At 35.2% G+C, this 12,464-nt stretch overlaps 1 protein-coding gene across 2 annotated transcripts in view; it reads left to right on the forward strand.

Annotated features, from left to right (window-relative positions):
• Ttc39b (tetratricopeptide repeat domain 39B) overlaps window positions 1-12,174 on the forward strand; it is a 132,184-nt gene extending 120,010 nt beyond the window's left edge. For both annotated transcript variants that reach the window (XM_070033145.1, XM_070033146.1), the window contains 3 exons: window positions 320-437; window positions 3,142-3,258; window positions 5,218-12,174. In XM_070033145.1, coding sequence (XP_069889246.1) covers window positions 320-437; window positions 3,142-3,258; window positions 5,218-5,308 — 326 coding nt within the window. In that variant the 3' untranslated portion in view covers window positions 5,309-12,174. The remainder of the gene's footprint in view (window positions 1-319; window positions 438-3,141; window positions 3,259-5,217) is intronic.
• The last annotated feature ends 290 nt before the right edge of the window (window positions 12,175-12,464 follow it).

The following is a 12,464-nucleotide window of genomic DNA, read 5'->3' on the forward strand; positions in this document are numbered from 1 at the left end:
GGTATGCCACTAAGTAAATTCCACATTCTTTTGATGGGAAATATTGTCATTTTTGTGTTTCATGTAGTGAAGCATAACAAATACTAAAAACATTTTCCTTATGTAAATGGTCCCCCTGCAACCTGACTAATGTAAACTTCCTTCTTAATTAGCATCTTTTAAAGGTATTATTGGGCTGGGTTGTATGGCTCAGTGGTAGAATGTTTTTTTGTTTTTTGTTTTTTTAGAGATAAGAGGTCCTGGATGCCATCCCCAGAACGCAAATAAACCAAAGAGTTTATTTTTTCTCTTTTTGTGTATGTTTCTTGTTTGTTCCTAGGCTGCAATGATTTTTCTATGGATGATGAGTGCTTAGTAAAATTGCTTAAAGGATGCTGCCTCAAGAATTTGCAGCGGCCCTTGCAGGCTGAACTGTGTTTCAACCACGTGCTGGAATGGTAAGAACCAATCATGCTTTCCGGGCATTGCTACTTCAAAGTCGAGCCAAATGCTGTGATCTTAGGCTGCTAAACTTTCACTTGGTGTTTAGTGTTTTTTTGTTCCTCATAAATGAAACTGTGGTCAAAATAGGCCAGATGCGTTATCCATTTCTACTTGGTGTTTAAAAATGACCTGTAAAAACTAAATTTATGGTCTGGCTAACAAGTGTCTATCCAGCCCTGGTTCTCTCATCTCAAACCTCTAATGTGCTTTTAATTCATGCATTTGGGGTTTTGACCATTCTTTGTTCCGTTGATGTTTGAACACCCACTATGTGCACCTACTGTACTGGATCCTAGGGACTGAGTAAATAGATTTAAATCATTGCAATCTTTTGATAGGGAAGAAAGACATGACAAACACTATACTTTCTTATTTTTTTTTTGGCAAAGGGGCATTTCTTAGACATGTAATATTTGTTGTCAATAGCAGTGATAATAATGCCTTACTCCTTTATCAATCACAGAACTGAATCAAGGCTGAGATCCCTGACACTCTTCCTGTAGTACAAAAACAAATGCAAATATCTGCAGAGACAGACCTTACTGAATGAAGTAGGTTGAATAATGGCTGGAACAGGGAAATTGTTCTTTCTAAAGAGTGGACACAATCTCACCTCTAATTGGTTATTGCTCTGCACAGTGTGGGCCCAATAACAATAGTCCCTACCGTTGTTCATGAAAAGCCAAGAAGCTGGATTTTGTAGACAATTTCCTGATTTTAAAGTATCAGTTCAAGTTTTTTGAAAACATAGTGCAAGCTGAAAAGATTGCAGCCTTAGATTACCAGTTGATATCTTATTTTCCTTATCACGTGCCTTCCATCTATGGCTACCAGGTCCCCTTCCTCCTGACTATTTATGGCAATCTAAGAGAACTGGTATTCATATATCAAGAAGATAAGACATTATTTGTTTCCTAAATAAATAATGCCTTGTATTTAGTGAATGTGTTAAAGAAGTATGCATGAGAGCTATTTTAGTGGTGTTTTTGTAAGGCTTGTTCAAAGTAAGGACTAATTGTGCTTTTGTTCTGTTTATTGAATCTCATGATGAATCGTTTTATGATAATTTTGGATTGTGAGATCACTTTCAATTTTTTTTTTTTTTTTTTTTTTTGTCTTGTTGGTCATGGGCTTGAACTCTGGCCTTGATGCTATCCCTGTGCTCTTCAGCTCAAGGCGAGTACTCTACCAGTTGAGCCACAGTCCCACTTCTGGTTTTCTAGTGGTTTATTGGATGTAAGAGTCTCATGGATTTTCCTGCCAGGCTGGCTTTGAACCATGATCCTCAGATCTCAGCCTCCTGGGTAGCTAGGATTATAGGTGTGAGCCACCTGTTCAGTGGTTTTATCTTCAGATATGAAGATACATTGAGAGTCTCTCTAAAGTACTTTTAATTTTTTTAAAAAAGTTTATTGTTAGAAAGGTGATAAACAGTAGGGTTACAATTAATGTAAGTCAGGTAATGAGTACATTTCTTTTTGGACAGTGGCACCTATCCCTTGCTGTCTCCCACTTAAAGTACTTTTGAATTTTGCTATTTCTTCCAGGCATTCTGTAAAGCCTTTTCTATTCTGGAGCCAATTTTATGTTAATTTCATTACTTACATATTTTAAAATCATTTGGCCAATGTAACTTTAGTTGCAAATTTATGTGAGGATGGGCCTATTGGCTAATTTTCCACAGGAATGTTTTTTTCTTGCTACCCAAAGTGTGAGCCAAGGAGACAACTATCCTTATCTTAGTGCCAGTTAATGAATTTCTTTCAGTCTGCCCTTGGTCTAAAGGAGTAGGTCTTTTAAGATTTAAGTGTTAAGTAGAGATCTCAGTTCCTGTAGCCTTGGGGATTAGACAAAAGTGGACCCTAAGCTCCTTCATATCATCCCACAACCTAGTTCTGCATTTTAAAGTTCCACAAAATGATGAGCTATTTGCACTTGTATGTGTGTATGTACATTGTGTGTACATGCACCTGTGCATGTGTACTGTTACTGGGGCTTGAACTCAGGCTTGGGTGCTGTCACTTAGCTTTTTTCCTCAAGACTAGTGCTTTACTACTTGAGCCACAGCTTCATTTCTAGCTTTTTGGTGGTTAATTGGAGCTTGTCTCATGGGCTTTCCTACCCAGGTTGTGATCCTCAGATTTCAGCTAGGATTATAGGCGTGAGCCACTGATGGCTGGCCTGTGCATGCTTTTATCCTGCTTATTAAATTTCACAATGAATTGTTTGCTTCTTGTTTTATAATTTTATATTATTTAGTCACTTTCACAAGGGCAGAGTTTTTAGGTTCTGGCACCTGAGTTTTTCTTACAGTCTTGTGAGCCAGGTTCTGCCATGAATCTGAATGGATATTACTCGTATTTTTCCAGAGCTTCATTCTTTTTCAGATCATCTAGGGCTTATCTTTAAAGGTCTGCATGCTTTCCTCTACCTAGAAGACAGTAAACATTGCTGCTGGATTTATTATTAAGGAGTAAGAACTGAAAGCATACTACTTACTATCATAGTTATTAAGTTCCATAACTATATAATGGCAGCTTTTCCTCTGATAATAGGTATAATGCTGCACATTTCTCTGGAATGTGGAATAATATAAGCATTGAAAAAATGATTTTCTTGTTCTGTTAAGGCTTACTTGATTTTCATTTACCCTTTCAGTGAAAAGCTACTGAAGTATGACCACTACCTAGTGCCATTCACTTTGTTTGAGCTTGCGTTTTTGTATAAAAGCCAAGGGGAAATTGACAAGGCCATAAAAGTTCTAGAAACTGCAAGGTAAGTGGTAAAGGCAGATTTCCCTGGATTGCTATGGAGTCAGACTTACCAGCACCATTGTAACAACAGGAATAATACATACTTAAAATTATAAACATTACCTCTGCATATATATGCATATGTGTGTAGATAAGTCATATGACTTATCTATATATGACTTATCTATATTCATGGCTTTTGAGCTTAACTATGCCATTTCCAACTCCTAAACCCTGTGACTACTTACAGATGTGACTACTTACAGATGTGATCATGGATATCTAAGTAATTGTTTAACTTATTACATTCAATATCAGGAGTCAACAAACTTTTTCTGTAAATGGCCTAATAATATTCTGCTCAGAGTAAATCTTGGCAGTAGAGAATAAGGTCTTCTTCATTCAGTTATAGGAAAAGTAGCCATACAAATAATATGTAGCTCAGAGTTGGCTATTTTGAGTTACAGTTTGCTGACCAGTACATAAGGTCATATTAAATCAGCTCTGTTATTTTCTTGAAGAGCCCCTGCGATTAGCTGCAGTTTTCCTTTATAAAGTTGTCAAAATTGGCTCTATAAAATTGGCAACATTGGTGGCCAGTCATTTAGGAAAATTCTCACTTTTGTCCTTTGGCTAGCCTTAGTGTAAGAAGTTGATTTTCATTTATGATCAACACATTTTAGTAATGGTCATCAAAGCCATAGGTAGCCCTTACCCCTGTGTAAAGTAGGAGATATAGAATTAAGTGCTATTACAAAGAAAGGTGCTCTAGGACTCCATCTGCCAAGATGGGATGAATACAGGAGACCAATGCCAAAATTACTCAATTTTGCTGATTTTTAAATAATTCTGGCAAAGGCATGGGCTAGCCTGAAGTATCTAAGTAAGCCCTCCCACCTCTGCTACTACTAGTGCTTGAATTCAAGGCCTCCTGCTCTTACTTGGCCTTTTCACTCATGGCTGGTGCTCTACCACTCAAGCCATGCTGGCTGGTTAATTGGAGATGAGAGTTTCTGGTTTGTCTTTCTGGGCTGGCTCCAAATGGAGATTTTCAACATTTCAGCCTCTTGAATTTTTTAGGATTATAGGCATGAACCACCAGTACCCAGCTGTAAGTTAGGATTTCACATAATGTCCCTCTCCTCCCCACTACTTTTTAAAGTACAATTTATTGCTATTATTAAGGTGTTGTGCAGAGGGATTACACAAGTCAGGTAATATGTATATTTCTCCCCCTATTTTTTGTAGTGTGGGGATTAAACTCAGGGACTTGTGGCAAGTGGCTTTACAAACTGAGGCTAGTGCTTTACCATGGAGCTCCATCCCCAGCCTTCTAGAGCTTCTTCTGACTTTGACTTAGTTATTTTATAACTCTTGGTTATAACTAATTCTGGTGCAACAAAGTAATCCTGCTTTTAAAAATATTTTTATTATCTTTGAGTAATTGTACAAAGGAGTTGTCATTCAACAAAGCAGTTACGGTCCAGTGCATCCTGATCAGTGTCACTCCTTCCAACATTCCCATCTATCCCTCCCAATCCATCCCTTCCCTCACTTTTCTTAATTTAATTCTGCTATTTTTGTTGCAGTTTCTTCAAGAGGGTTAAAGATATTTTTATTCTTTTGGAATGATTGTGTTCATTGTGTTTATATGAATCTGTCTTAATATTTGCCATTTTTAAAAAAGGAAATCAGACTATTTAGGAATAGTTCACCTAAGTTGTAGTCTCCGTATAGCCTTCTTGCTGTGGTGAATGGTTTCATAAATAAGTAGAATGTTACTTCTCAAAGTATGCTCTTTTGGTTATCACCAGGAAGCTTCTGGAAATACAGACTTGCTGTCCTTCTTCCCTCACACAATCTGTGTTTTATTAAGATTCACTGTTATGCAGAGATTAGAGAGAGATCTGGGTGGTCTGTGGTGCTCTGGTGTATACAAAAACAATTTTTGACTATACAATTTTATTGTTATTGTCTTCAGAAATAATTACAAAGATTATTCCTTGGAGTCCAGACTACACTTCCGAATTCAAGCAGCTCTTCATCTCTGGAGAAAAACATCTTCAGATTGATCAGAACATGAAGGATGGAATTTTCCTTGATTAGCATCGGCATCTGCTATACATTAAACCTTGTATTAAAATGGAAAAGTGATCTTGTGAATAACAGACAGCAGAACAGTTTGTCAATATTTTCTATCATCTGAATGGTTTATTGTTGGTTTACATAATCCCACTCCCCTCCACTATGGAATGACATTCAGTACTATCTAGAAAATTCTCATACTTTGCTTCTCAAAAAGGATTTCATATTAGACTTTGAGGGAGTGGAAACGTCTTTTAAAAGACTCACAGGTACAATAAAGGGTAATTTGGTTATTTATTTTTTTAATATGGAAATATTATTTAAGTAGCAAATGGTTTTACAAATTGAGCCATTTTTAGGTTGGTCATGAATCTTCAGAGATATTTTGTTGCCCAGTTTTTAAATCTCAGAGAGGAAATAACACATTCAAAATGGTTTAATAGATTTTTCAAGATTCTGAAAAAGACAAGAAGAGGACTTGAGTTAGGTTATGATAGATTGAATTTGATAGGTTGAATAGAACTTTATCTATAAGAGATGATAAAATTCTAGGTTACTGAATTTTTATTCCTTATGTTTGTTAAGGTTGGTGATATTTTGAGAGTATCCTGGTTTTGAATGCACTTAAGTCTATTTTAACAACACTCAGCAGCATTAGACACAGTCCCTGTGTATCTATTTAATAGGAGAAAAAGTCATATTTAGAAATTATCCTTAACTTTAGCAGTGAAGCCTAAAATATACACCTTATTTTTCTTATAGGAAGCAAAGTTCCTGCTGCTTTAAATGATAATATAAAATAACAATAATTTTTACACTCAAATGTTGGTAAGATCTCATTTTCTAATCTCTCTAGCACTGTGAGGGTTTCTTATAAACATCTGGACTGTTCTTTTCCCTTGGAAACAGATTCAGGACATGGAGCTGGAAAGAGCCCAGTTCTGTTTTGTCCTGGCTTTGCTACTGGTGAGCAATTTAACAGGGTGACCTTTCGGAGACTCCCTGCACTTCCTGCATCACCATATGACTTTCAAAGTCTGTTTTAGATGTATAACTGTGAGTCTGTGTATTTGGCATTTATTTCCAACAAACAGTGCTCAATGTTTAATTGAAACCATTCCACGTAGAATGTTGTAGTTTTCAGTCATTTTTGTTTCCTACAACTTCTCAATATGTATGTGTTATGGTGAAGGACCAGGTTCCATCCAGTGAGGAGATATAATTTATGAGTCAATGATATTTGGTTTTGTCTTATTTATATTTCTGTTTTGGAGAATTGTAACTTTCCCTGGGTAGTTCTATATTTTCACAGATCGAGAGTCAGGAGTTCCTCTTTGTTAATAGTTCTATGATAGACCAAGTGACTTACCCATTTTGGGGCAAGGTTTTCCTAGTGAGGATAGCAAGACGTATTTGTGCCAGTGAGTGCTCGACTAGATCAGACAGATAGTAGCTTTCATTAAACTGGGGGAGTCTTGTGAATATGGGTATGTAATAATTATGGGTTTATACCACTAACAGTTTCCGTGTAAAATATCAAATGAGTCTGTGGGCCCTGCTATATGATGAAAGAAGTAGAAATTTAAAACCCTTTATAAATTTGTTCACATATTATAAATTTGATCGTGTGTTTGGTACCAGTAATAGTCCAGATTATGAATTTGCTCCTCACTATTCTCAGATACAGGACCCTGTGCCCAACAGTGCCTAATGTATGTATGTAGTGTGTCTGGATCAACACTGAGGAAGTATTTCCAGGAGAAGGAGATTAGTAAAATCTGAGTCAGAGTACCATCCTTCCAGATAGTAGAGGGGCAGATAGTTATATGTCCTATTAATAGAAATTAAATAACTTTGGCTACAGACAAGAGAAATAAATCCATTAATGTACCTGTTAAAGGAAAATATATTCAGTAATTATTGTGAATATAACTTTGGGAAAAAGTTTATAAATTCCTTAGAAGAGCTCTGGTAGCATTATTTTTGAAAACATTTTTATTGTTAAAACATGGATGCCCATTTTAGGTTTGTGAGAAGTGGTCAGAGCTGAAAGTTGAAAAAATTCACATTCTGGTATAAAACATAAAGCACTTAAACCAATAAGATTGTTTTAATTTTAGCTGATTATCACACAAATATAAAGGACCTTTAAAATTTTTCTTTTTTGTGTGTTTATTATTGCTTATTTTTTATAGTTTCCTGCCAATATGGACAGTCTATTCAGTGAATTTTTAATTAATTAAAAAATCTTCTGTATTTAATCTATCATGGTATATTAATACTGTAATAGCATTAATACTAAGAATATTTCCTATCATGTTCAAGATAGTGTGCTGGCACTAATTTCTTGTAACATCAACAAATATTGTCTTTTCAGAGTCTTCGTGTGTGTGTGTGTGTGTGTGTGTGTGTGTGTGTGTGTGTGTGTGTGTGTGTGTGTGTGTGTGTGTGTGTGTGTGAGTGATTTTTAGATTGTTCTGTGAATAATGAGCACCTAAGTGACATTGTTTTATATAATGTTTACGGGGCAGTGGGGGGGATCTGTGATGGGATTGGGTTGCCAATGTGTTTAACAGTGCAATTTCTGTTGTTACTGGTATAATTACCTTTATTTATTTGTTTTTAAATGGAGAGGCAGTGTTCTGTTTGGTGCTTTTTAAATTTCAATAATAGCTACGTTTCATGGGTTGGTGATCAGGAAGACATGATTTCTGCTTGGTGGAGTTTAACTACATCAGCTCTTGATGTATATTTTGATGTTTTCTATGCCCACGGATACAAGAAGTTTCCAAGCTAAATAGGAAAAAAAATAATTAAGAAAAGAGGATAGGAGCTACAGGGAGGCAAATTCCAGATTAATCAGTGTCAAGGAAGATTTTTAATCATTAAGACAATCCATTAGTATAAAACAGTCTAACTAGCTCTTTGACAGAGGAGTGAGTATACAGTATTATGTGACTTTCATTCTTACCTGGCCTGAGTGCTTAGACCAATTGCATTCCCTCTGATACTTTGCTCAGGGCTTAAAAGTGGGGAGAGCCAGGTAAAGAATCCCCTCCCCCCTCTGCCTCACACAAAAGGGATGTTTTTTTTTTCCAAAGGCAATCTCTCTGCTGTTGATACTGAGTCTGATTCCACCTTTTATCTATCCCTGTAAAGTGAAATTATTGGTCTTTCTGAATAGAGGTTTCCTTCACCTTGGACAACAAAACAATTAAAAAAATGGTCTTTGTGCCCAACTGGAAAACTTCCTGGAATTACTGTGATTAATTCTCCTTTGTTTTTCCCCCTGCCCCCCCCAATTCATTGTCCTAGGTGTACTCTCTATATTTATAAATCTTTAATTGAAATATACTTAGTTAAAATGCTAACAGAGATTCCAGCAATCATTTTTGAAAATCCTAAGATTTCGTTATTTATTAGACCTGGACTGGATCTTAGGAAATGATCTTCTCTTTTCAGCCTCAAGACAGTCTTGTTCATTCCATCCCATGCTGGCTAGTGTACTTAGTGTACTTGCCACCTACCACCTTGTAGTAGTTGAGACCTGAAATGGTGGAGAAGTATCAAGGGAGCCTTCATTCAGGTGTGTTGCAGTTTTGCTCACAGACATCCCAGGATCCTGCTCCTGGCATTCCGGCACTCATTTGCTATATCATCTGCCATGACCACCCCATCCCCGCAGTTGCTTCATCAGTTGTGCTTCAAATAGCTGCAAAGTTCACTTTTTCTGTTTAAATGTCCTTGAATTCTTATTGTGTTTATTCCACAGCTGATGAGATCATTGGCATATTTGAACATTCTCTTAGCCCCTTCCTCCTGCTGAACTCCTACATACCAGAGCAGGTCTTGATTTTTTTTCACATTAATATTTTAATCTGCATTATAGGCATTCCATGGTGTTTCACAAAGTATGACTGTTAGAATTGTAGAAGAGAGACTGCATGTTGTAATGTTAGCTTCATGACTAACAAAATAACTTCTGAGAAAATACTCTGAAAAATTTAGTAAACCCTTTTTACTCCCCTTATATTAATGTTTTAACACTTAGCTAGCTCAGTATGACTATTTACAAGGTTTTAGACACTATTATCTATTTAGAGAATAATGTCAGATGATATATTGATGCATTTAGCTGCTTACTAGTAATTTGAATATGTATGCTTAATGATACCTAAATTTAATTAAGATATATTTTAATATCTTTAGACATTTCTTGATTAGATACAGCTATTGATCAATAGATAAATATATACAAAACTACTCATATTAAATAGACAGTGTTTTTATACTGTTCGTTGGGGGAATAAATGATTTTCCAAATTTTTCTCCCTCCTTCAGCCCAACTAGTTATATATTTTACTTTCAGTGGTAGATGCTAGAATCTTATTCCTGCTTCCCTTTTAGTAGTATTGTCTTTTGTACATTTACAATTAGGTTTTGTTACTGTAGAATATTGAACTTGAGCAGAAATGACAAGGAAACATCAGAATTTATCATTAGGGATGATATTTTTTTGATTGAGCAGTTCTATCTGATCTTGTTGGCTTTCTTAAGAGGAGCTGTTGAAGTCAGTTCCAGTCTGTTTATAAAACTTCATTGCCAGGGAAACAAATGACAGTAAAACTATCGCATGTATGGAGATGGCTGAGCAGGTTCTTGGCTGGAACCAGATAGAGGGATATATGTAGATTTAGCACCGGGGGAAATACTGACAATATACCCATAACACAGCCTGCCCACTAGTGCTGGAACAGAACTTGCATGGAAAAAAAGCAGCTGCCTCACTGTAACTTATAAAGAATGCCTGTAGATGCCTACAAGTTGTATTTATTATTTTTTAAAATGTTTTTGTGGTGTTGGGATCCAACCCAGGGCCTGGGATATATTCTAGGTAAATGCTCTACCACTGAGCCACATCCTTGGCCCTAGGTTGAATATTTAACAGGAGAAGTCAAGGTATGATAATATCAAACTTTATTAAAATAACTTTTTGAATATTAACATACAATGTACCTTGTATGCAATCAGCACTTAGAAGTGTATAATTAAATGGTGACTTTAAGGGATGCTGGCATATCCCATTAGGAGTTTTTGTTTTATTGTACTTAACATATTTTTAAGCAAATTGGTTTTAATTATTGCTCTTTTGGGTACCATTTGGGGAAGAAAAAGAGAAGAAGGTAGTCAGTGTAATAGAACTGATAACCAGAGAAAGTGAATAAATGAGCACAATAAAGATCCTTCCATTTTTAAATCCTTCCATTTTTAAGGGAATTATATTATTTTGAAATTTGAAGATATACTTAATTTTCTGGTATGGCACTCTGCTTTAGAAATCATACAGACATTTTAATGTGTAACAGAGTTGAATGTCAAAGTAGCAATTTTGGGAATAGCAAATAAGAATAAATACATTTTTATTAGTTCAGTTTTTTCTCCTGAAGTAATTTATTCTTCAGAGTAGATAATTGCTTTCTATAGTGATTTGTTTTTGCTATAAGGAAAATAATTTACACGAAAGGAGAGATTAAGATAGACAGTTTAAATCTTAGGCTGTTGGTTAGATGTTCTGGCTTAAGAAAGCAACACTGTTGGATTTGGTTTAAGATTTGCAGTGGGAGAACATGTGTGTTTCTCTGATATGTGCTGTCCAGAAAAAGTTCTTAATTCTCAACAATGTGTTCCATTCTCATATTGTGGAAATTTTGTAAGTAGGTTTGTTGTTGTTATTTTTTTCCTTTTTATCTATGCTGACTGTTGCCGTCTAAACATCTGAAAGAATACCAGCAGATTCATTTAATATGTTAATATTTAAAGATGTTTATTTGCAAATGTTCATAGCACATTTAAATTTTTGACACAAAGTTGCTAAATTATGTATAAAGATATATATATATATATTTAATAAGTGAAAAGTATTATTTTATTACTGAAATTTATTTCCAAAGCAAATTTATTTTGTGAGTGTTTCATTTGGGAAATTTTGCTTTGCCTCAAAACACAGTAAATAACCTTGTTTTGTGTATGGTCACCTAAAGGCCCCTTTTAGGTCATATTTTAACTTGGTATGTAGAAGGGTTTCAGAATTCTTTGATAACATTTGTTTTCCACTGTTGTTTGAATTAAACAAAAATAAAGTTGGAAGCTATTAAGTTTCCTGTCGAATCAGGGCCACCTATATGTACTTTATAGTCCAATGTTTTATTATAAAAACTGTCAGCATCGATCTCCTCCTTCCTTTCCTCACTTCATTTGGACTTAGACTCCTGTCTCCCATTCTCAGCAGCCACAGCTTGACAGAGCAAAGCAGTTTTAGGAATTGAAGATGTGTGAGTTCTGTGTAAAATGAATGTGTTAGTAACACCCATCTGCCTATCAAATAGGTTCTGGTCTCAAAAAGTGAAATAGATTTAAAAGCATTTTAATCAATACAAATCAAGAACTGATACTTCTAATATAGAAACTGTGTTCTCAATGAGTATTCTCTTGGCTGATTTTGTGGTAATGTTATCATCTATGATTTGTAAGTTAATGCTGCTATGAGGTCTAAAATTTCAACATGAAGACAGCAGTTCCTGTAGCCTATTTTTACCATTTAGACATTTTTGAAAACAGATGTCATCTTAGAAATTATATTTTTAAGTGCAAATAAATCATCCCATCTTGAAAATCAACATGTTTTGTTTTTCATTTCTTAGTAGTGCAGAATACTGTGTTATTAGATCCATGTTCAACTTGCCAGACTTTTTTTTTTCTTCCAGAATTCTGTATTTTCATTTTGCTTCAACCAGTTTACCTACAACATGCTTTTGAATTGTTATTTAAATAAATGGTACTTGATGGACTTACAGTCATTGTGGTTGGTCTATTTGTGAAAGCTCTACATATCACCTCTTTTGCTGGTCTTTGTCATGTGATATAGACTTAAATATTAAAAAAATTTTTTTTTTAGCAAGAATCTTTTTCTTCTCCCTGCATAACATGAAGGTAAAAAGGCTTTTCTCTGGGCCATGTTCTTGAGTGAACCCTGGGCACGAAGAGGTAAATGGAAGATTACCTTTTTCTTTCATCTTTTATAATTTTAAAAATTGCCCTGAGATTTAAATTAGCTACTGACATGTCCTGTTGAAAGAGGAGTCT

The sequence above is a fragment of the Dipodomys merriami genome, unplaced genomic scaffold, assembly GCF_024711535.1.
Source record: "Dipodomys merriami isolate MVZ:Mamm:240054 unplaced genomic scaffold, mDipMer1.0.p SCAF_22, whole genome shotgun sequence".
NCBI classification, from domain to species: Eukaryota; Metazoa; Chordata; class Mammalia; order Rodentia; family Heteromyidae; genus Dipodomys; species Dipodomys merriami.